We start from the raw sequence: 23,643 nt of genomic DNA, 5'->3' as shown, positions 1-23,643 counted from the left end.
TTTCAGACATTTAGTATGATATTAGCATTATTAATGATAAACTGTTCACTCACAGCTGTGAAATTCGGCCGGATGTCTAAGAAGCAGAGGGACAGTCTGTTCGCAGAGGTTCAGAAACACCGTCAACAGCAGCAGGAGGAGAAAGTGGGTGATGACACAGAGAAGGGGCGGGAACCTCAACCTCCAGGAGAGGCGGAGCCACTCACGCCCTCTTACGCCCTGTCCACCAATGGCGTCACAGAGCTCCCCGATGACCTCAGTGGACACGTGAACTGTCAGACCCCAGTGGAGGGAAAGGCGAATTCAGCGATTGGTGGATTTTACCTAGACATTCAGCCCTCTCCAGACCAGTCAGGTCTAGACATGGATGGCATTAAACTAGAACCTGTGTGTGACCTCAGCTCGGACTCTGGCTTAGATCAATATTGTTGCTATAGCAATGGAGACTCTTCACCTCCTGACAGTGACCTAGGTAACAACTATAAAATACTAATCACTTACAAAAAATATATATAAAAATTCTATTTTGTTTTATTTTTCATTGTTATATTTTTTATTTTAGAATTTATGCTATTTGTCATTATTATGGAAGATTGCATTGAATATATCACAGATAATATCAAAGACAATGTTTTTTAAATCATTTTAGCTATTAGTTACTTTGGCATCATTTGGCACGTAATTGCAAAGAAAGAAAATATTATCAAATGAAATGACATAGCGCCGCACTACATAATTATATGGGATTCTGCCATTATGGGCATGACTGACAGCTGTGGGGTTTGAAACAGCAGGGGTCTGTGAACTCACCTCCATGGCCCATTTAACATGTCATTAGTGAGAAGTGCCTCATTAACACAGACCAGTCAAATACTAGCACAGGACTTTTTTTTTCCTTTTTGACTAAAATGAGTCTTAATGGTTTTGTTTTAGAAAATGTGTAGCAATAATATACAACTTCAATATTTCTAATGTGCATTTCACAAACCCAGGAATGTGTGTCAGCTCCAGCTGTTTGACTCTATTTGTGTGTTTCTAACACAGAACATCTGTCAGAGAACATCTGCAAGTCTCAAATGGAGACGTGCCAATATCTTCGAGAAGAGCTACAGCCCAGCAACTGGCAGACAGTCTTACAGACCGACCTGGACGCGTACCAAAAGAAGGTGTTTGGTTATGTACATTTGGCTCTGTGTGTACACCTGATATTAACATCTCGAGTGGTCAGATGAGACAAATCATCTCAATGTCCCAAATTCGTTTCATAACCACCACTGGATTTTACAGCTGGAAGTGACTAAAAGCGTTGTATGCTATGTATTATGACTAGTGGGGGTTGAAAAAGCACAAACATTTTTTAAAAGAGGACAAGTTTGTACTAATTACTTCAATTGTTTTCCCCACATTTCTCTGTTGTTGTTGTATGTAAATGGATGGACAGAAAGATGGATGAATGCACTTGAATGATCCCTGAGGGGAATAATCAGGTATGTGTACTAACAGACCCTCTCTCGGCACCATCTAGTCTCAGGAGGACATGTGGCAGCTGTGTGCGGTTAAAGTCACTGAAGCTGTGCAGTATGTGGTTGAGTTTGCCAAGCGCATTGATGGATTCATGGAGCTCTGTCAGAACGATCAGATCGTGCTGCTCAAAGCAGGTACACCTCAGATAAACCTCTAAACATATCCAAGTTCACATAACAGCATCAGAGTAGTGACAAATTGTGGCAGAACCACTGAATAATGAGCGTGTTTTTCTGCTTTTCAGGTTCTTTAGAAGTAGTGTTCGTGAGGATGTGTCGGGCATATAACTCCCAGAACAACACTGTCTTTTTTGACAGCAAATATGCTGGGCCGGAGGTCTTCAAAGCATTGGGTGTGCATTAAGAGCTGGATTCCTCTTTTAAAGGAAAAGGAAATAGCAAATGAAAATACAAAGCATTAACCGCTGTTTTCATGTTGTTGTTTTTTTCTAGGCTGTGATGATCTTATCAGCTCTGTGTTTGAGTTTGCGAAGAGCCTGAACTCTCTACAGCTCAGTGAAGATGAGATCGGCCTGTTTTCAGCATACGTGCTGATGTCTGCAGGTGAGGGAAGAAAAACAAGGCCAATGTCAGAGAGATTCACTGATAGGAGTTGGAGTCACATCCATTTTGCAGAGGCTTTAATTGTACGTCCTCTGAATATCAGGGTTGTCATTAAATCATAATTAAAAGCTGTTCTTTTTTTCGTGCATGAATCCTACAAAAATGCAAAAAAAAAAAAAAGACATTTAAAATATATTAAAATAGAAAAGAGTCATTTTAAATTATAAGAATATTTCACAGTATTACTGCATTTACTGTGTTTTTGTAAAATTAGCCTGGTGAGCAGTCTTTCAAAGCATTTAAAAAAATCTTACCAACCCCAATCTTTTGTATATTTTATCATATTTCATAACGTCAGTTTTGTGGACCAGAGTGGAAGAACAGTTCATGGTCCCACTTTATATTAGGTGGACTTAACTACTATGTATTTGCATTTAAATTAATAATTTGATACAATGCACTTATTGTGTACATGCATGTTTTTACATTGTACTTTTTTACTTTTTTTTTTTTTTTAATCTACATGTAATTACATCTGTAATTAATTTTGTGTAATTACATTTACACTGTAACTACAACTTTAACCTTAAACCTACCCATACCACCAAACATGTCCCTCTTACAGTACCCGTATCCCGCCTCAATAGCACCAGAAGTGTTTTGCAATACAATATGAACACAATAAGTATAGTAATAGTAATAAAGTAGTAATAGTAGTTAAGGCCACCTAATACAAAGTGGGACCTAGTTAATTTCTAAGAATGCATTACTTGTGTTCTTTGAATTGTAATTTATTAAATTCTTCTTCCTCTAATTCCAATTTATCCTCCTGTGGGGTGTGACCAGTTCAATTCTAATTCCAACTCATCCGAATTTTGGCCAACTCTGCTGTGTATCTGTTACACAGTTTATCTGCTTCAAATCTGTGTAGGTGCTGAACTCTTTGTGTGTGTGTGTGTGTGTGTGTGTGTAGATCGCTCCTGGCTGCAGGAGAAGACCAGAGTGGAGAAACTCCAGCAGAAGATCAAGATTGCCCTCCAGAACCTCCTGCAGAAGAACCAGAGGGATGAGGGAATTCTCGCAAAGGTATATATACACTCATGTTTGCAGTTACCTTTGTAGAAACTAGTTATATTTACTTTATCTGATCACTGTTTCCCAAGTCAAATTTCTCTTAAGAACTGCCGTAGAACAACCAGTTCTGATGTTCTGCTTGTCCCCCCCTCAGCTTGTCTGTAAAGTGTCCACCGTTCGGATGTTATGCCGTCGCCATATGGAAAAACTGAGCACATTCAGAGCTCTTTACCCAGAAACAGTCCACACACGCTTCCCTCCACTCTATAAGGAGCTGTTTGGCTCAGACTTTGAGCAGGTTCTGCCTCAGGAGGCCTGATAGAGACTAATCCTATACTGCACAGATTCAGAAAAAAAGAGATGGAGAGAGAGAGACAATAATAACATGCTGACAAGAACTCTAAGCTCACTTCAGCCTCAGTTCATGTACACTTCATTCTCACAAAGCACTTCTCAGAGTCCAGCCGCACTTTGAACTTGCCCCATTGGCCATGCACCAGAAGGCTTGCGGATCTTTTAGAAGAGGAAATTTCAGATGCGAGGGGTAAAAAACTGGTGATGTCTTGTAATGTGCATCAGAGCATTCCTCCATGCCACAGATTTATCTTTCAGCCTCCAGTTCTGACTGCATGAGATCTCAGCGGAAACGCCCACTGCATTTGACCGCCCCAGCATCGCCCTCTACTGGCCATAGACAGTAACGAGGTGTCTGGCTGGGGTAGACGAAGACAGGAAATGAACGTCTAGAGCTGAAATCCCTGTCTTTTTTCTCCGGTGCCACAATGAACAGCCCACGTTGGTGCTAACGTCACAGCACTGCCCTTTACGGACCTCTTCCAGTGTACACACATTCAGCAGGGACATCATTTGGCAAAACCACTGCCCCAGCCCCAGCCCCAGGAGAAGACAGTGGACGAGGCATGACATGGGACTCAAACTATGAGACCTGAATCACTATCGTACTGAAACTTTTACGATCAAATGGCATGTTCTGAGGCAGTGAGCTCAAATATGTGCATATATTATTGTTATGTGGTTAGTTAAATCATGCGATGTATGATGTGTAGAACCTAACGAAAGGTAGCACTTTGTGTTTTTCCCAGCAATAAACGATTTCAATTGAATTTGTGAAAAAAAAAACTGAAGGAACATGCTAAGATCTGAAATACTTGTTTGTGTTTTGTTAAATCTCTGTCTTTTAAAGCCAGCTCGCGTTGTCTAGACGGTAGTGTGACTCCCTGTTGTGCCATAGTGATTCTGTGATTAGATTTCCGTCAAAGTGAGTTGAGTGCAGCGATTATTGACAGATCAGGGGCATGTGTTGACATTCCAGGGGATCTAGCAGTTCGTATTAAACGTCATGTGGATTGGAGGTGGTTGGCGTTGTTCCTAACTGACCCTTTTTGAGATAGCATATATTATTGTTATGTGGTTAGTTAAATCATGCGATGTATGATGTGTAGAACCTAACGAAAGGTAGCACTTTGTGTTTTTCCCAGCAATAAACGATTTCAATTGAATTTGTGAAAAAAAAAACTGAAGGAACATGCTAAGATCTGAAATACTTGTTTGTGTTTTGTTAAATCTCTGTCTTTTAAAGCCAGCTCGCGTTGTCTAGACGGTAGTGTGACTCCCTGTTGTGCCATAGTGATTCTGTGATTAGATTTCCGTCAAAGTGAGTTGAGTGCAGCGATTATTGACAGATCAGGGGCATGTGTTGACATTCCAGGGGATCTAGCAGTTCGTATTAAACGTCATGGGGATTGGAGGTGGTTGGCGTTGTTCCTAACTGACCCTTTTTGAGATGCGTCTAGACGTTTTTTGCACCTAGTAATGCAGCTCATCAGGGAAGAGGAGAGAATAAAAATGGTCACTTCTTTTTTTTTTCTTCCTTTATTTTGCAGCTGTGTACACAGGCTTGTTTTTGAAAAGATGTTGGATCTTTGTGTCAATTTTTTTGTGCCCCTTCAACACGCATGTTTGAACCAAATTGAATGCATTTAGCACGCAGCCTACAAACAAGGACAAGCAATAACCTTAGTAAAGATGTTCCGATCTGACATCTCTGTTTAATGTTTTTTGTAAGGGCTGGCACTGCTTTACCTGTAGTATTCTTGTTCGTATCTGTTCCGTGAAAGACAATCCATCAAATATCTGACCTCATAAAAGGGTATTTTGGGACTGCTCAGGGAAAATATTGTTTTATAGTTGAGGAGGAGAGTGAACGTGTCCATAACTGCAAGGGGACGGCGTTATAGTACAGTCGTTTGAAAAACAATGTGTAAAAAGTAGTGAAATATTATGAAATTGTCCTCTTCGAGAATCAGGGTCAGGTGTGTAGATGAAGAATTATCCAAAATAATACTGAGCAGAAAGCAATAATAATGGCATAATCATGTTTTGAAAACGGAAATTGCATGCAAATGCTTTAAATGCAGAACTTTGTCATGTGTTTTTGTTTGAAATTCGCTTGGTTTGGCTTCTCCCTCGTCCTGATGTCTTTACCCCCTTCCCATTTCTTTAGAGACTTCTTTTGGCCTGTGTATTCTCTGTGAATATCTTTTTAGTGATCCTCAATCCCACTGTTTGTGCTGGTTCTATCGAACTTTTTGGTTGGCTATTAAAGAAGTATTATGGCACTTAAATGGTTAGCAAATTAATTTCTTACACTCTCATCAATTAAACACATTGATTTCTGATCTAATCCAGGTTCAGTATGAATTATAGCTGTTTATTATTATGACATGTGTAACGGGTGGTGTTATCTGTGTGCTAGTCCAGAGGCCTGGAATGTTCTTTCTTTAATTTGCCAATTATTCTTTAAATGTCCATCACTAAGGCAGTATTGTATTTTTCTCTTGCTTTGGTTTTGGGGCATGAGTACTTAATCTTTCTATGTATATGTTAAGAGGAGTATCACAGTAACACAGTCCCTTTTAAGGTTGTCATATTTTCACTGACAAATGACCAAATGTTTTGTATGATACACACACCATAATATGCTAATTTGTGAGTAATGCTAATCATTTGAGTGGATCACAGTTTGTACTGAAGAAAAATGTCCTTTTGTTTTGAAGACTTGGGTTTTTCCTCTGTATATTTTTCCATCCTTCATTTTTAACAGATTAACCAGTGGTCTCCTTTGGATTTAATCCACAAGCACTCTTCAACTAGTTCTCCAGTAGATCTGTAGAAATAGTCAATTTCTTCCTATTTGTTCGATTTGAGGTATTTTGCCTTTGTTTTGTATATACATCTGTACAAAAATGCAAAGTATTGTTTCTTTGAAATACAGTTTTCATCTAATGTTGTGATTTTTGTATTTAGAGGTTTAACCCCCTAAATGACTTTTATTAAAGACGCATGTCACACATTGACAAATAGTGTGTTGAACGTGCTGATGACAATAAAAATAAAAAATAAACACAGTTTGTGATGATAAATTACAGTTGTAATTTTTCTCTTGCTGTCTGTTCTATGACCAGTTAGTTCATTAATTCTAGGCAGCTTCAGCAATTCTGATGACCTTAAATTAGTTATATGAACACAATCGACCTTTCTCTAAAACTTTAAATGCTAAAAAATGGTTAAAGCAAGATGTACAACATTTAAACAGACATATTTCTTGTTTTAATTTGGCCCATAAACAACTGTTGTTTTTATTGAAGAACATATAGCTTTTCTGGAATGTCTGAAATCACACGGCAATTTTTACTTAAATGATATCCAGAAAATCAAATGATACTACTTCCTGACGCGTGTATGTGATCTTTAAAGAAATGTGAGTATATAATGACCACAACATTTTAATCTAGAAACAGGTCTTATATGCAAAAAATAAGAGTTCTGTTTAAGTTGTACTGAATCAACCGTGTCAACTGAAATGGTCTGCTTCCGATCTATAAGTGTTGTAACACTTTTGAGTAATGATGGTATTTGCTATCAAGGGACTGACCCTTATTTATGTGTATGGGATGAATCACCTCATTATGGTATGTCATTGATCAGTGCTTGTTGCATGCGTTGCCATGGATGCAAGTCTAGAACACTGATTGCGAAATAAACGCATGACCCCTAGCCAGATGGACTTTTACTGTACATGTATTCTGAGCTACTGTAACAGAGTCACTCTCACTTAGCTTTATTTGCATATAGTTAAGTAAGGCACAAAGAACAAAATCGGAACAGATTATAGTCTACTAGTATGAGCTGTGTGTGTGTGTGTGTGTATCTGGTATTCCCTACATTATGGGGACCAAATATCCCCACAATGATAGTAATACCAGTCAATTTTGACCTTGGGGGGACATTTTTTGCTCCCCATGAGGAAAACGGCTTAGAAATCATACAGAATGAAGTTTTCTGATAATCTAAAAAGTTTTGGTATGAGGGGTATGTTTAGGGGACAGAGAATACAGTATAAAAACCATTACACTTATGGAATGTCCCAATAAAACATGGAAACCAGTGTGTGTTTGTAGATGTCAGTATACGGTCTACTCTCACTATAAAGCTGCTTGCTATGACTGAGAGCACAGTCAGACATTGGCAGAAACTCTGTTGATAGAGGAATACTTCTCCGCCTTTAGCAAACATACTTCCTTTGAATCTCTAAACCACTCTGGTTCTCCCAATACTGCACATACACCATGTGTGAAGCAGTTTAATACTATAGATCCAAACGAACATGTTGGGCCTGCTAAAGATGTATAAATAGCCGTTTAACTCACTCTTTTGACAATTAATCTGTAATAATTACATCAGAGAAAGACTTGATGTTGGTTTTATCCCCTACATTTTTAATCGCAAGCCAAATGTGTTTACTTCTTAATTCTCAATAATAGTATGAAGCTGAATTGAGTTTTTTCATTCTAAATGATTTTATGATCAATTAAACCGCATGGTGCATTGTCATTACTGTTATTGTCATGTAGTTACTCAGTGAATATGTTTGCAGAATGTATTAAACATTGAGGAATGGGATTAGAGGACAATTTAACTCATGGGACATTACCAACAGGTAATGTTAATCAAATTATATATTTTAGAAACCTACTTTAGTTTCAGGATGCATGTTCTTTTTTATTCCCGGTTATAGTTTAGGTTTAAAAATATAGATTTTTTTTTATTTTCTTGCTATGCTGCTTTTAGTTTACACACCACATATACACGTGTCTTAAATCATATCCTCTCTGTCAGGAACAGTCGTGGGTAGGGTTACCTCACACCACTGTTTCTCAACATTCAACATAATGTAATTTGCTTCCAAACTGACAGTTTTTCCATGTAATTTAAACATATTGTATATACATACATGCTGAATAACTGAAATTCATGGACAGGCCTGCAACCGTGATGTCAGAGATGAGGAAAACTATGTATGGATGTATCAAATTTGTGAAATCACTGTTGCCAAATCCTTAAGTCATTAATAATGATACAGACTATATGCGCATATTTTTTAATGAATGACTCAGTTGACCTGAAGAGATTTACATGTGGACAATTTGAGAAATTTCTCCCCAGTTTATGAAATATGATGAATTCACATCAAATTAATATGGAATTTCAAACAATGCAAGATGAAAAAATCTTTGTGATTTTTTTTATGAAACTAAAAAAGCTATTTATGATGGCAGTTGTCATTAATACATGTTCCCTTTGAAAATGTGCAGTTTCACAGTGGTAACCGTAACTGGAGATGACATTTTAGCACAAACTGTGAGTACTATAGTAAATGTTTGTAAGGAATGTGTAGCCCAGTAAATGAATAACTAATAAGAAACCTTTGGGTCGTCATCTTGAGTGGGTGTAGGTGTGGGTTGATAGGAGGAGACGGTGAGTCATTGACTGACTGCATTTAAAAGGTAATCCCATACACAGAGATACAACTGGAACTCCACCGCTACACCTTCACTCTCCACAGCATCTCAGGTAAGACTCTGGTCCTCTGTGGTGATTCGCCATTGATTAGACTGAGAAACATGAACTGCATCTCTTGACAGGACAAGAAAGACTAGCATTGTCATATTTTCATTGCGGATTGTACTGTTTCCGTTTTTTAGTCCTGTTTAATCTGCAGAAAGAGCTGTATTGGTCTTGCTGTGTGCGTCTGTGTGATGGTCAGAGATTGAGTGGTCTGTGGAATGTGTACAGGGTGTGTGTCTGGGTGTGCCTGAACAAAGTTCCAGCAAACCCTTCACAGCTCACCTCGTAATGTATAGTGCAGAGAGCAAATTATTTCCTGTTAGCACTGTAGGGGAAGTTTAACCGTAGAGTTGCTAAGGGACAACAGCACAACAAAAAGCTTTTTTTTTAATACCATGAGAAATAACTTTCTCTGTGACACATTTTTAAGGGCAGTAAAATGGTTATTGACTTGCATTATTGCTTGTGATGACACTGAACTGGGCCTTTATACACAGTACTAATCACTGTATCTATGACAACAATCACTTAGACCTTTGAAAGGAAGGGTGAGGTTGTATTTTACAGTGGCTTAAAGCACAGATTGTATCTCCTGTTTCATCTACTCATTGTTCAACTTGGATGATTACATGTGTTCTCTGTCTTCTGCAGGAAAATGGCTTTAGTGTCTGAGATTTTGACGAAACTTACATTGAGTTATGGAGGGGTAAGTTATTACAGTTGTAACATGAAATGTTACAAAATGTAGTATTATCACAAATTCAACAAACAAAATACAATTCTTTGTACATTGAAGTGGCTATTAAGATTGATTGTTTGTATTTTTTTTTATTCTATCCATAATATTTTATATATTATTATGTATTATATTTCTATATCTAAATTGTCTTGATATTTTCAGGAGAGAGAACCTAAATGCCCTACAGTGGTCCCAGCTTATGATTTTAACCCAGAGCAGGATGCGGCCAAAATAGAGACAGCCATCAAAACCAAAGGTAAGGGATGGTGCCATAAACACTTAACATTTGCATTGGAATCTGTAGATTTGATTTTGCACGACAGATTATATTTCTAGTGGAACACAAAAAGAGTCCCCAGTGGCATTTCATAATTGTTTCACTGATATATTTGTTTCAATGCCTTTATACTTGCTTAGCAGACAAACTTTCAGCTTAACTACCTTAAACAGGATGAGTGGTGCTTTAAGACTCTTAGTCAAGGTAGAATGGATGGTGAGCCCTTCTCTGTTGAAATTGAATTGTAAATAATTAGTGGTAACTACCAAATATGAGTCAGTGTCTTGTAAGTATTTGGGTAGAATCTTGAATCTACAAATATATGTATGATTTTAATTCAATAGAGGCTAAATAAAATGGGGTTGTGTTAAATTGCCTGGAATGATATAGGCACACCCTGTGGAAAAAAACAGCATATGCTGGTAAGGTAGGTTTTGAAGCTTGGATGCTGGTTTAAGCTGGTCCTTAGCTGGTTTAAGCTAGTCCTAAGCTGGTCATGTGCTGGTCCTAAGATGGTCCGGCCAGTTTAAGACCAGCACATGACCAGCTAAGGACCAGCTTAAACCAGCTCAAACCAGTATCCAAGCTTCAAAACCTACCTAACCAGCATATGCAGTTTTTTTCCTCACACTGCTGTTTAATTAATATGAAGGCTAAGTGTGTGAATGAGTTTGATTGCACATTTGTATGCCAGTAGTGTCAGTGTCTCATATTAGCTGATGACTATTTAATGATTTTATACTAGGAAATAAAAAGGTGCAATTAGTCCTTTAGGGCCTTATCTTAATAATGCTCTGTGGCTTTCTTTCACAATCCCTATCTTCTCCTCTCATTCTTGCCTTCATTTATTCATTCAGGTGTTGATGAGCAGACGATCACTGACATTCTGACAAAACGCAGTTGCTCACAAAGGAGCGAAATTGCGTTTGAGTATGAAAAACGGGCAAAGAAGGTACACACCATAATTATTTAATACAAAAATTGTGGACTATCTATTAAAAAATTGATTATCTTATCTTTATGAAGTACACTGATATGAATAATAAATATCTTGTGTACCTGACGCTGTTTGTGTTGTAGGATTTGGTAGGTGCCCTGAAGGGGGCGCTCTCAGGCTCTTTGGAGCATCTGATTCTGGGGTTGATGAAGAGTACAGCACAATATGACGCCTCTGAACTGAAATCATCAATGAAGGTATGTTTACATAGATCTGTAATTGTTTATGGACACTGCTTGTTTAATGCTCCTGTCTGTTGAAGTATCAAAATTAAACTCTGAATAATGCATGAATAGCATGAATAAAATAACCTACACTACTGATCAAAAGTTTGGTCTCTTATGCTCACCAATGCTGCATTTATTTGTACTAAAATACAGTGGAAATTGTAATATGAAATATTATTACACTTTAAAATAACTGTTTTCTTTTACTCATTACTCAAGTCTTTAAATTCTTTCATTATCACAGTAGAAAACAGTTGTGCTGCTTAATATTTTTGTGGAAGCCGTGGATACATTATTATTTTCAAAAAAATTTGAACTTTTGAAAGTTCAAAAGTTCATCTTTTATTTGAAATGAAAATCAATTGAATTCATCCTTGCTGAATAAAAGCATAAATTTCTTTCAAAACAACACAAAAACAAAGTCTTACTGACCCCAGACTTTTGGACAGATTCATATATCACTGTATTCATGTGGCAGTTTATTGTTTTTTGCAGGGTCTGGGCACTGATGAGGAGAGTCTTAATGAAATGGTCTGCTCTCGCAATAATGAAGAGCTCAAGGAAATCAAGAAGGTTTACAGAGAGAGTGAGTGATGCTGGCCCTTAAAAGGCATAAAACGCACACATATATTAGTATCCATGTCCCTTTCTTTTTCTTCTTGCAGTGTTTAAGAAGGAATTGGAGAAAGATGTTTCTGGAGACACATCTGGTGATTTCGCTAAGCTGCTCCTGGCCCTTGTACAGGTAACTTAATAGATTACTATAACAGTTATTTGTGGTAATTATGATCAGATTCTGCTTTGTTGCACAATATGCAACAGGTAATTCCTTTACCGCCAATATAGTTTGCAAACTGCAGATTCTGCATTGCTGTACTCACACTTTATTCATTCATGTTCACAGGCCAAAAGAGATGAGCCGAGTAACGTGGTGGACTATGAGAAGATCGACAATGATGCAAGAGTGAGTAGAGCCCTTTTAACTGAGGAAATTCAGTTGATTCACAGTCATAGTGACAGTATATTTATTCAGCATGATTAAAATAATAGTATATGAAACCATTGTGCATTCAAATGCTGGAACAACAAAAAGTTGCCAATTATAATTTTATAATTGACAATTTTGTCAATTATAAAAAATATTTAGGCTCTTTATGAAGCTGGAGTGAGGAGAAAAGGAACTGATGTGACCACCTGGATTTCAATCTTCTCTGAGAGGAGTGTCCCACACTTGCAGAAAGGTGACACCTGAACAGAGGTGTATTTGAAGTCAATTGCCATTATTATTTGTGCAACAACGTAACCAACACCTCTTTTTCTCAGTGTTTGAAAGGTACAAGAGATACAGCCCATATGACATTAAGGAGAGCATTCGAAAGGAGGTGAAGGGAGATCTGGAAAAATCCTTCCTCACACTAGGTATCTATCAGCTGTCCGTTCTTCACATAAGCTCTCAGAACACTTGGATATAGAGATGTATGGCAGATTTGATGATGGTTATGCCTGTCTGCTCAATTACTCTTTCACACTCTCGCGCTTTCCTTGGGAATCCCTTCTTCATTTCTTTTTAACATAATCACAAGCTGTTTGGTGAGGAACATTTCGTGGAAAGCCCTGTGGAAATGCATGCGGCAAGAAGCTAGAGGAGATCTGAAAAAAACTGAACATGTAACCATGTCCTAAAATGAATCTGTCTTTCTACAGTTGAGTGCTTGGAGAACAAGCATCTGTATTTTGCCAGCAGACTCGGTGATGCTATGAAGGTGAATATTCAATTTTGACTGTGTGTCATTTGACATGTAAAGAGGTGACCTTGGCTGATTTTGAGTTGTGTTGATCAGTTTCTTCTATGGAAAAATTGTGTCTATACCGAACATTTTGATTTTGATGTTTGCAGAGTAAAAGTGTTAAAGAGAAAGTCATAACCCGCATCATCGTCTCCCGCTGTGAAGTTGATCTCATGAAGATCCGTGCAGAGTTTAAGAAGACTTTTGGAAAATCTCTGTACCAGACAATTTTAGTAAGTTTCCATTTGTCTCTTTTCTTTCTTATTTGCTCTGTTATTTACCTCTCTCTTCTTTTCTTTCTGCTCTTAGTTTGCCTTCATTCAAGAAGCATTTTAAGCAGAACTTTTCTCGTTTTCTTTTTCTCCTCAGGAGCACACCAAGGGTGACTACCAGAGAGCTCTACTGAACCTCTGTGGAGGAGATGACTAAACATCTGTAATCTTCTGCTGCACATGTCCGATTAGTTAAAAATGCAGTATTATAATTGACATATCCAAAGTCACTTGGGACAAAGCTGTTGACAGAATAAATAGGACTTCATCTTGTGCACGACTAAATCTGATTCAGATGAAAGTTCTGTACCATATTCACTATAGTAAAACCAAACTGGCTAAACTATACCCAAATATAGATGAAACATGTGATCGTTGCAGTGCATTTAAGGCAGATCTAACCCATATGTTCTGGTCATGTACTAAACTGAGACAATTTTGGTCTTCAATATTTGAAATTTTAAACTCAGCCTTTAATTTAAGAATGCAGCCTAACCCAATAATGGCTTTGTTTGGAGTTACAGGTGACGACATTCACATAACTAAAGATAAAGAAAATGCTGAATTGAATTCTTTCAATGTACCTTGTTCTGATAAAAATATAATAAAAATAAATAAATAAAAATGCAGTATTATTATAAGCATGCTTTGTGTTTTCTTATGTTTGATTGTTGTGTACTATTACTTAAACTGATCACCTTTCACTCAAAGGAATACAGAATGAAGAATTTTAAAATAAGGTTTTTAATTGTTGTTGAAATTAATAAAACACTTCTAAGTACTTGTGGTTTTTAAAATGTGATGTTGGGTGTACGATTTGTCAGAACAAATTATTTGAGAACTTCTTCACCACTAGAGGTCACTACAGTCGTTCTAAAAAAGAAAAAAATTTTATGTACACACACACACACACATATATATACATTCATTTTTTATGAACTATCCTCCTCTGATACACCTAATTAGGCGTAATTCAACATTTTATGTTTTCCATATGCTTATTCTTCAGTCTCAAATAACAACAGAGGTGGGGATCTACTAGCTTGACTATTTTTATCTTTTATCTTAGTAGTGATACAATGCAGGTTATTTTTGTAACACAGAGTCCAAATGCATGCATGCGTCCAAATTGTGGCATTACAATGTGAGATGTCAGGCCTATAGTTTAGCTTCCATGGGCAGCACATCCTCAGATATGCTTCACACATCAACAAGTAGCCTTTGAGAAAGGGGATGCTTACAGTATGTCAACCAGACTGAGGATGGTTCATTTATTTCAAGCAGTGAGAATATTGCTCAACTATTCTCTCCTGGTGGAATGACCTGCCCAACTCAATCCGAGCAGCTAAGTCCTTAGCCATCTTCAAAAAACAACTAAAAACACATCGGTTCCATCTTTATTTGACCCTCTAACTCCAGCACTTTGTATTCTATTTTAATTCTACTTTATCTATTTATCTTCTCTTTTATTAAAAAAAAAACAAAACACTAGGTTTCTATTTTTTTCTATTCTATCTACTTGTTTTTCTTTGTGTGTGTGTGTGTGTGTGTGTGTGTGCGTGCGCGCGTGCGCCTGCCTGCCCCTGGACCACAAAACCAGTCATAAGGGTCAATTTTTTGAAATTGAGATTTATACATTATCTGAAAACTGAATAAATAAGCTTTCTATTGATGTATGGTTTGTTAGAGGACAATATTTGGCTGAGATACAACTATTTGAAAATCTGGAATCTGAGGGTGCAAAAAAATCAAAATATTGAGAAAATCGCCTTTAAAGCTGTCCAAATGAAGTTCTTAGCAATGCATATTACTAATCAAAGATTAAATTTTAATATATTTACAGTAAGACATTTACAACATATTTTCATGGAACATGATCTTTACTTAATATCCTAATGATTTTTGGCATAAAAGAAAAATCGATAATTGTGAGTGACCCATACAATGTATTTTTGGCTATTGCTACAAAACAGCGACTTAAGACTGGTTTTGTTGTCCAGGGTCACATACAGTGGGTACGGAAAGTATTCAGACCCCCTTAAATGTTTCACTCTTTGTTATATTGCAGCCATTTGCTAAAATCATTTAAGTTAATTTTTTTTCCTCATTAATATACACACAGCACCCCATATTGACAGAAAAACACAGAATTGTTGACATTTTTGCAGATTTATTAAAAAAGAAAAACTGAAATATCACATGGTCCTAAGTATTCAGACCCTTTGCTGTGACACTCATATATTTAACTCAGGTGCTGTCCATTTCTTCTGATCATCCTTGAGAGGGATACAACTATTTGAAAATCTGGAATCTGAGGGTGCAAAAAAATCAAAATATTGAGAAAATCGCCTTTAAAGCTGTCCAAATGAAGTTCTTAGCAATGCATATTACTAATCAAAGATTAAATTTTAATATATTTACAGTAAGACATTTACAACATATTTTCATGGAACATGATCTTTACTTAATATCCTAATGATTTTTGGCATAAAAGAAAAATCGATAATTGTGAGTGACCCATACAATGTATTTTTGGCTATTGCTACAAAACAGCGACTTAAGACTGGTTTTGTTGTCCAGGGTCACATACAGTGGGTACGGAAAGTATTCAGACCCTCTGCAAAAATGTCAACAATTCTGTGTTTTTCTGTCAATATGGGGTGCTGTGTGTACATTAATGAGGAAAAGAATTAACTTAAATGATTTTAGCAAATGGATGCAATATAACAAAGAGTGAAAAATTTAAGGGGGTCTGAATATTTCCGTACCCACTGTATATGTGTGTGTGTGTGTGTATATATATATATATATATATATATATATATAATACCTTGCTACGTGTACTGCGTTAGGCTAACTGATACTTGTCATTTGCACTTACATATGGTTGCTCTTTTGTTAGTTTTGATTAGTTCTATTGTCCTCATTGGTAAGTCGCTTTGGATAAAAGTGTCTGCTAAATGACTAAATGTAAATGTAAGTATTCACATCAAACATGTTGAGCATTTACAGTTCTAATAACATCTACTTTTCAGATGTAGCCAGGGAGTCATATTCTTGATATGGTTATGAAACCAAGTAAAACTCAAGACCAGGTATTTATTAGCAGTTTTGCAGGTAATTGATTATTCTTGAGATCATAGATGGTGAGAACAGATGTTATTGATAACTTAAGTCTTTTGCTTACAGCCTTACAGATCATGAAGAGCACACACATAAGGGAAACACGCTAAGATAGAGAATAACTGGATAACAGCTTGGAGGACTAGTAGGTGTTGAGATGGTCAAGTAGACTGAAATCGACTTGAATGAGGTACCTGCATTAGCAATCACCATAAACCGGATCCTCAAACAGTTACAGTAAGCGGTCTGTAGTATCTACCAAAGCAAGACAGTGGCTAAGTGTGTGTTCTACTTATAGAGCTGGTGACGAGGTCTGATGAGATGAGGGAAATACAGACTAAAAGTTAAACAAGTACATTTTGACTCTGATGTCTGAACAGTATTGACAACCCACTGGTTTTATTTGAACATTATACATTTGTTTAATGTATATAACTTTTGAAGTTGTAAAAAGAAACCATGAACATTTAGAAGAGGTGTTAGATATTAACTAGCAGAAGCTCTAGGATAATCTGATAGGTTGTTCTTTTAGTTCAAATCACCTATCACAAATGCATTTGTAGATAACAGACCAATATAAAGGATATATATATTGTAAATAAATACATTTGTGCAAATAACTGTGCATTTTACATTTAAGTATTAATCAGTGTAGAATATCTTGTAAAGAAGGGAAGGAAGCTGGCGATTTTAGACTGATCAAGGTGTCAGCGATAAAACAGCAACACAGCTGCTTCAGTTATCTCTCTGGAAGCACTCCATCCTGCATTAGTACCATAGCCATCCCAGTCGAAGCTCGCAAAGTCTCCACACTGTCTAGGGGCGCCCTCAGGAAAGTGTCCACCTCCACCAATACAGAACTGCAACAATATGAGTGCATTACTAACAACAAAACACACCTATGCACTTGATTTATTACCATTGTTCATGTATTACTATCAATGCATTATGTGGTGATTAACAGCATGTCACAAATGCTGTCCATAGACACTGATTTAAATAATCCAGAATATTCTTTTAACTCACATGTTCAGTGTTACAGCCGGTTGGTTTGACACCTGAACAAAGAGCCAAAGCTGCCCTTTCAGTATTAAAGACTCTGAATGTTACGAATCCAGGCTCAAACATTGCTGGAAAATGCACAGAATATGTCACTGATGATGATCATGGTAGGTTCATGCACACATGACATGGCTAAATTGTACACCATCACTGAATAAAACAGATTTTCTGTCTGTTAATAGACCTTAGTCAAGTTAGACTTCATATTGAATTTAACGCTAATGAAAATGAGGCTGTGAGGGAAGCATTTAAATTCTTTACAATGCTCCTAGATCACATAATTTTCACAATTCACAACTTTCAAAAGTAGAAGTTTTTGTCTACAAAACGTTTTTTCTGGAAAGAAGTTTTGTCAGCTGAACCGGGGAATGTTGTTAAACAACAGTGCAATGCATTGAATGCATTGTAGTTCTATCTTTTACAGACTCGTTTTTGTTCCTGTCAAAAATTAAATATGGTTCTACCCTGACTATAAGGTCTATTGATGCAGCCACTTTTTTAAAAAAAATATTTGAAGAATACTGGCTCTGGAGGTATTGCCATACTTCTTGAATGGGGACCATACAGATTTTTGTTGAAATCCACGTTTCCAGTGTCATACACTATTGGAATAGCAGGTCCATTATCAGTGATGCATGCCCCTATTCCAAACTTCACAGGGAATTTCTGGGAAAATGAATAGTCATTCAGTGAATGAAAAATTCATTGTTTTAGTAATTTCACAAAATAGTTGTCTTCAACTATATTTTTATGAATGTTTCAAACTCAAAACTGGTGTCAAAATTTATCTGACCTTGAATAGATTGAAAAGGTTTCCTCCGTAGAGGTTTAAGAAGTGATTTTCAGTGTGGTATCGCAGGAGGGAGGTAGCAGACCACTGTTCCAAATTAATATTATTAGGAACATGCCACACAGACACATCTTTTGCTGCAATGTCATAGTATCCAGGATTCTGTGACAAAGGAAATAAACTGTCATTTCAAATTCCTCATAAACATCTTTTGATTGTCTGTCTAGCGTCTTTGTGTCCTTTATGTTGCTCCTATTTAACCAGGGTTGTAAAACCATAAATGTTCTAAAAATACCTTATAGTCATCACTTGTAGAGGCTTCTGCAGTTCCGAATGTGACTGTGTTTGCCCATGTCCCGTCACCATCAGGCCGGTTTGGGTCACTGCCCTGCTGACTAGACCAGCGATCACCGACAGTACACTTTCCATTCATGTAGTTTTCATGAACACTGGCCACCAGTGTCCAGCCGCCACCCGCAGTGGTCATATCACAGAACGTCTGATAAAGGACTCCTCTTGATGAGTTCAGATAGTATAGCCCATCTGCATGAACAGAAGCATTCCTGAGTCACTTAAACACAGCTGTTGCTTAAGATAAAATATTAACATAAAATGAGCGTACCATCATAAACCTGATACTTTTCATGCAGTTCCTTGCAGCTTCGAGCAACATGTTTAATTCTGCCCTGAAGTATTGCATCCTCAAGATTGGCCTTGATATCACCGGTTTTGATATATGGTACTTCTTGTTGATCCACTACAATGTGAGACATTAAGACTTAGTGGAATACAGGTGCATCTTTAAAAAATATCGTGAAAAAGTTATCTTTTTTGTAACTTATTTCAAAAAGTGAAACTTTCATATATTCTAGATTCATTACATGTAAAGTAAAACATTTCAAAAGGTTTTTTTAATTATTTTTTTTATTTTGATAATTAGATAGTCAAAAATCCAGTATCTCAGAATATTATAATATTTACATTTGAGTTTCATTAAATGACCATCCCTAAATTATAAATTCCAGGTATCTCTTGTTCTTTGAAACCACAATAATGGGGAAGACTGCTGACTTGGCAATGGTCCAGAAGACAATCATTGACATCCTCCACAAAGAGGTTAAGTCACAGAAGGTCATTACTGAAAGGGGTGGCTGTTCACAGGGTGCTGTTTCAAAGCATATTAAATGCAAAGTTGACTGGAAGAAATTGGGTAGGAAAAGATGCACAAGCAACAGGGATTATCGCAAGCTTGAGAATACTGTCAAGAAAAGCCAATTCAAACACTTGGGAGAGCTTCACAAGGAGTGGACTGAAGCTGGAGTCAGAGCATCAAGAGTCACCGCACTCAGACGTCTTCAGGAAAAGGGCTACCAAGCCACTTCTGAAACAGAAACAACGTCAGAAGCATCTTACCTGGGCTAAGGTGAACAAGAAGTGGACTGTTGCTCAGTGGACCAAAGTCCTCTTTTCAGATCAAAGTAAATTTTGCATTTCATTTGGAAGTCAAGGTCTGGAGTCTGGAGGAAGACTGGAGAGGCACAGAATCCAAGCTGCTTAACGTTATTTACATTTGAGTTTCATTAAATGACCATCCCTAAATTATAAATTCCAGGTATCTCTTGTTCTTTGAAACCACAATAATGGGGAAGACTGCTGACTTGGCAATGGTCCAGAAGACAATCATTGACATCCTCCACAAAGAGGTTAAGTCACAGAAGGTCATTACTGAAAGGGGTGGCTGTTCACAGGGTGCTGTTTCAAAGCATATTAAATGCAAAGTTGACTGGAAGAAATTGGGTAGGAAAAGATGCACAAGCAACAGGGATTATCGCAAGCTTGAGAATACTGTCAAGAAAAGCCAATTCAAACACTTGGGAGAGCTTCACAAGGAGTGGACTGAAGCTGGAGTCAGAGCATCAAGAGTCACCGCACTCAGACGTCTTCAGGAAAAGGGCTACCAAGCCACTTCTGAAACAGAAACAATGTCAGCAGCATCTTATTTGGGCTAAGGAGAAATAGAACTGGACTGTTGCTCAGTGGTCCAAAGTCCTCTTTTCAGATAAAAGTTAATTATGCATTTCATTTGGAAATCAAGGTCTGGAGTCTGGAGGAAGACTGGAGAGGCACAGAATCCAAGCTGCTTAACGTCCAGTGTAAAGTTTCCGAAGTGATGATTTGGGGTGCTGTGATGTCTGCTGGTGTTGGTCCACTGTGTTTTATCAAGTCCAAAGTCAATGCAGCCGTCTACCAGGAGATTTGGGAGCACTTTATGCTTCCACCTGCTGACAAGATTTATGGAGATGCGGATGTCCTTTTCCAGCAGGACTTTAGCACCTGCTCACAATGCCAAAACCACTTCCAAGTGGTTTGCTGACCATGATATTACTGTGCTTGATTGGCCAGCCAACATGCCTGACCTGAACCCCATAATCTATGGGATATTTTCAAGACAAAGATGAAAAACAATTGATACAACAATACAGGCGAGCTGAAGGCTCAATAGTGCCTCAGCAGTGCCACAGGCTGATCGCTTCCATGCCACACCTCACTGATGCTGGAGTTTGTGCTAAAGGAGCGACCAAGTATTGAGTGCATAAATTAATATACTTTAAATAACTTTTTTCCTTTTTTTGATTGATCTTAAGAAATATTCTAATATTTTGAGATATTGGATTTTTGACTTTCATGAGCTGTAAGCTCTAATCATCCAAATTAAAACAAAAAACCGTTTGAAATGTTTTACTTTAGATGTAATGAATCTAGAATATATGAAAGTTTCACTTTTTGAAATGTTACAAAAAATTAACTTTTTCACAATATTCAAATTTTTTTGAGATGCACCTGTATATTGTGATAAAGATTTGATTTTCAGCATTTTAAAATAAATTAATTTCAATCCAAACAAATTATTACACTTATTACTTACAAATGATCACACTTGTAGCCTCACAGAGCCATACATTCAGTGAGAGACTGAAGAGGATCCCTACAATCATTTTTGTAAGAACCATGGTCTGCAAACAAAAGGAGAAAAGTTATTTTCAATTATCCACACTGCAAAGCTAAAATGGCATGTTTCGGTTAAAAATGGCATACTAAAAGCGTACTGTATATGCCATTTTTACTACATACATTTTTACATTTAATTTGTATGGTGCAAGAACTCACGTTTGTTTCTTCTCTCTTCTGAGTTTGAGATCACTGTCGAGGCTTTTGGCTTCTGGGTGAGTCAGAGAATAAAGCTCAGGGATATAGGCTACTTATACTTACTCGGGGGAGGAACGAGGAAAATGAAGAACCGGTTATATCAGCATCGGAACCCGGAATGGGGAAAATTAATTATACTTGAGCCAAAACCAAACGTTTTTACTCAGGTAATGTATTGTCCGCGTTCCGCTGGTCTCATTCGGGCGTGGACAAATCCAGTCTGTCCGCTCTACATTCCTCCGTGAATGAGCCTTCAATTGGAGTAAATACTTTAATGAATAAAACTAATAACAATAGATGCTACTACATGCAGTTAACAATATAGTAGCTAATATTAAATGTCACATAGAGATAGGGCCCTGGACGTCACATTAAGCCCAAAAAAATCTAACTCGGGGGGTCCCCTGGCTTTTTAAAAAAAATATATATATATATATAGATTTGTACTGCTCATGTCATATTTCTTTTTACGCGTTTTACAGCGTTGCCCATTATAAGAGATCAGGCGATTCTGTTGTGAACACAATGGCCATGCTCAGTCAGTGGCGTTCAGATTAGTTATGGCTGAAATCTCGGAGCTTTGTTCAGGACGCGCGCGTGCTAAATGAATTCTGACTGAAACTCGCGAATTCTCTCATCACCAACAAAGTGCAGATGTATGAATTAGGCTACGTAAGTAAGAGATTCATTTATCATACAGTGTATGGACAGCTTCATTGATTACTACAGGAATTTTGAGTGCTTAAACTCATGCTATAGACTGAAGTTAGTTATAATATTCCTCACACTTTGCCTATGGGTATATATTTAATTCTTCTTTGCTTAAAGGGGTCATATGATGCTTTTTTAAAGATCATTATTTTGTGTATTTGGTGTAACAGAATATGTTGACATGCTTTAATGTTCAAAAAACACATAATTTTTCAAATACTGTACATTATTGTAGTTCCTCTATGCCCCGCCTCTCTCAAACGCTTCGTTTTCTACAAAGTCCCTCCTTCCGACAAGCGCAGTCTGCTCTGATTGGCCAGCTGACCCAGTGCATTGTGATTGGCCGAACACCGCAAGCACTCGTCGGAAATGTAACGCCCCTTACCATAATCGCGAGCTTCATCTTTCAAAATAAATGTAAAGACAGCAAATAATGTCATTAGTTTTACCATCAGTTCAAGCCCGAAAGGGGAACAGACACAGTAATGATGCAGTACACAACGTGTGCTCCAAAGAGAAAGGAAAACTTGAAATCGCATCATATGACCCCTTTAATGATTGTTTGGTACACCAAATTAGTGGTATTGAATAATCTGTTGTCGACGAACAGTATGAGGCTTTCTGAGCTAACGAGGACAAGACAAAAATAGTTAATTATTCGTTTGAAACAAACCCAAAAATAAAAATAAGAGGATAAATTAAAAGAAATGTGCTAAGTTTGCTATTACATTTATTTTTGTGGAGAAATTTTATTAATTACATTACATTTAATGTTTTACATTACATTTATTAATTAATTAATTTATTTATTCTTATTTTAGGTTCCTTTAATTAAAAAATTTTTTTGAACGGGGCGTGGGGTTGGGGGTTCTGGTTAGGGGGACCCCCCAAGAGCTTTGACACAATTCGAACACTGATTGTGCCATACACACCGGCAGAGGCGGACTTAACCATTAGGCAAAGGTAGGCGACCGCCTTGGGCCCCCAAAAGCCAAGGGCCCCCTAAAATGCTTTTTATATGCGAGATGCGCTTTCAATGCGGACGCACAAGTGGTTGCTCTGGTGTTCATTACCACGACACCCGTCTGTGCGTCCGCGTTGAACGTGCTTCTTAGTAAAATTAGGGCGATGTAGAAAATGGGGACGGAATCCCGGAATCTATTCATAAAAACGGAATTTACTGTGTAGCGTGGAATGATACGGAATGAACGGCGAGGACGCGCGCTTCGTTTGCTATTGCTCGAGCAACGCTCGCGGTTGTCGTCTGTAGTAGCTAAATAGTATTTTTGCCATTTAATATTCACATACACTAGTCCATATCGATTGACTGAAGTGTACTGAATTGCATTTGATTTATTCATT

General features: G+C 37.4%; 3 protein-coding genes across 6 annotated transcripts in view; 2 read left to right on the top strand and 1 right to left on the bottom strand.

The window, feature by feature from the left end:
• LOC107585969 (nuclear receptor ROR-alpha-like) overlaps positions 1-3,704 on the top strand; it is a 56,137-nt gene extending 52,433 nt beyond the window's left edge. For all 4 annotated transcript variants that reach the window (XM_016273167.1, XM_016273168.1, XM_016273169.1 and 1 more), the window contains 7 exons: positions 56-472; positions 1,045-1,166; positions 1,526-1,658; positions 1,769-1,876; positions 1,977-2,087; positions 3,061-3,173; positions 3,316-3,704. In XM_016273167.1, the coding sequence (XP_016128653.1) occupies positions 56-472; positions 1,045-1,166; positions 1,526-1,658; positions 1,769-1,876; positions 1,977-2,087; positions 3,061-3,173; positions 3,316-3,480 (1,169 nt within the window). In that variant the 3' untranslated portion in view covers positions 3,481-3,704. The remainder of the gene's footprint in view (positions 1-55; positions 473-1,044; positions 1,167-1,525; positions 1,659-1,768; positions 1,877-1,976; positions 2,088-3,060; positions 3,174-3,315) is intronic.
• A 5,341-nt stretch (positions 3,705-9,045) lies between these two features.
• On the top strand, positions 9,046-13,915 carry LOC107586047 (annexin A2-B-like). Its single transcript, XM_016273265.1, has 13 exons — positions 9,046-9,095; positions 9,741-9,795; positions 9,991-10,084; positions 10,963-11,057; positions 11,186-11,299; positions 11,825-11,915; positions 11,995-12,074; positions 12,234-12,293; positions 12,477-12,570; positions 12,653-12,748; positions 13,034-13,092; positions 13,227-13,349; positions 13,486-13,915. Exons 2-13 carry the CDS (start codon positions 9,745-9,747, stop codon positions 13,543-13,545), a joined length of 1,017 nt encoding a protein of 338 aa, XP_016128751.1. The 5' UTR covers positions 9,046-9,095; positions 9,741-9,744; the 3' UTR covers positions 13,546-13,915.
• A 3,216-nt stretch (positions 13,916-17,131) lies between these two features.
• LOC107586048 (intelectin-like) lies at positions 17,132-21,587 on the bottom strand. The gene is made up of 8 exons (XM_016273266.1): positions 21,532-21,587; positions 21,290-21,377; positions 18,986-19,120; positions 18,659-18,906; positions 18,367-18,525; positions 18,119-18,239; positions 17,538-17,641; positions 17,132-17,371 (listed from the first exon to the last, which is right to left on the bottom strand). The coding sequence occupies exons 2-8, from the start codon at positions 21,372-21,374 to the stop codon at positions 17,219-17,221; spliced, it is 1,005 nt and encodes a 334-aa protein (XP_016128752.1). The 5' UTR covers positions 21,375-21,377; positions 21,532-21,587; the 3' UTR covers positions 17,132-17,218.
• Positions 21,588-23,643: the final 2,056 nt, after the last annotated feature.

This window comes from Sinocyclocheilus grahami, unplaced genomic scaffold (assembly GCF_001515645.1).
Source record: "Sinocyclocheilus grahami isolate Dianchi unplaced genomic scaffold, SAMN03320097.WGS_v1.1 scaffold76.1, whole genome shotgun sequence".
In the NCBI taxonomy this organism is placed as follows: Eukaryota; Metazoa; Chordata; class Actinopteri; order Cypriniformes; family Cyprinidae; genus Sinocyclocheilus; species Sinocyclocheilus grahami.
Note: the sequence above shows the minus strand (reverse complement) of the source record. Positions and strands in the feature narration are given on the sequence as shown.

What these genes read in the sequence shown, in the direction of transcription:
- LOC107586047 (XM_016273265.1), top strand. Translation starts at nt 9,745, where the DNA reads ATGGCTTTAGTGTCTGAGATTTTGACGAAACTTACATTGAGTTATGGA. An exon ending in GACAGCCATCAAAACCAAAG is followed by an intron (nt 10,085 to 10,962) that starts GTAAGGGATGGT and finishes TTATTCATTCAG; the next exon opens with GTGTTGATGAGCAGACGATC. An exon ending in ATGAAAAACGGGCAAAGAAG is followed by an intron (nt 11,058 to 11,185) that starts GTACACACCATA and finishes TTTGTGTTGTAG; the next exon opens with GATTTGGTAGGTGCCCTGAA.
- LOC107586048 (XM_016273266.1), bottom strand. Translation starts at nt 21,374, where the DNA reads ATGGTTCTTACAAAAATGATTGTAGGGATCCTCTTCAGTCTCTCACTG. An exon ending in CTACAAGTGATGACTATAAG is followed by an intron (nt 18,526 to 18,658) that starts GTATTTTTAGAA and finishes CCTTTGTCACAG; the next exon opens with AATCCTGGATACTATGACAT. An exon ending in ACCTTTTCAATCTATTCAAG is followed by an intron (nt 18,240 to 18,366) that starts GTCAGATAAATT and finishes TCATTTTCCCAG; the next exon opens with AAATTCCCTGTGAAGTTTGG.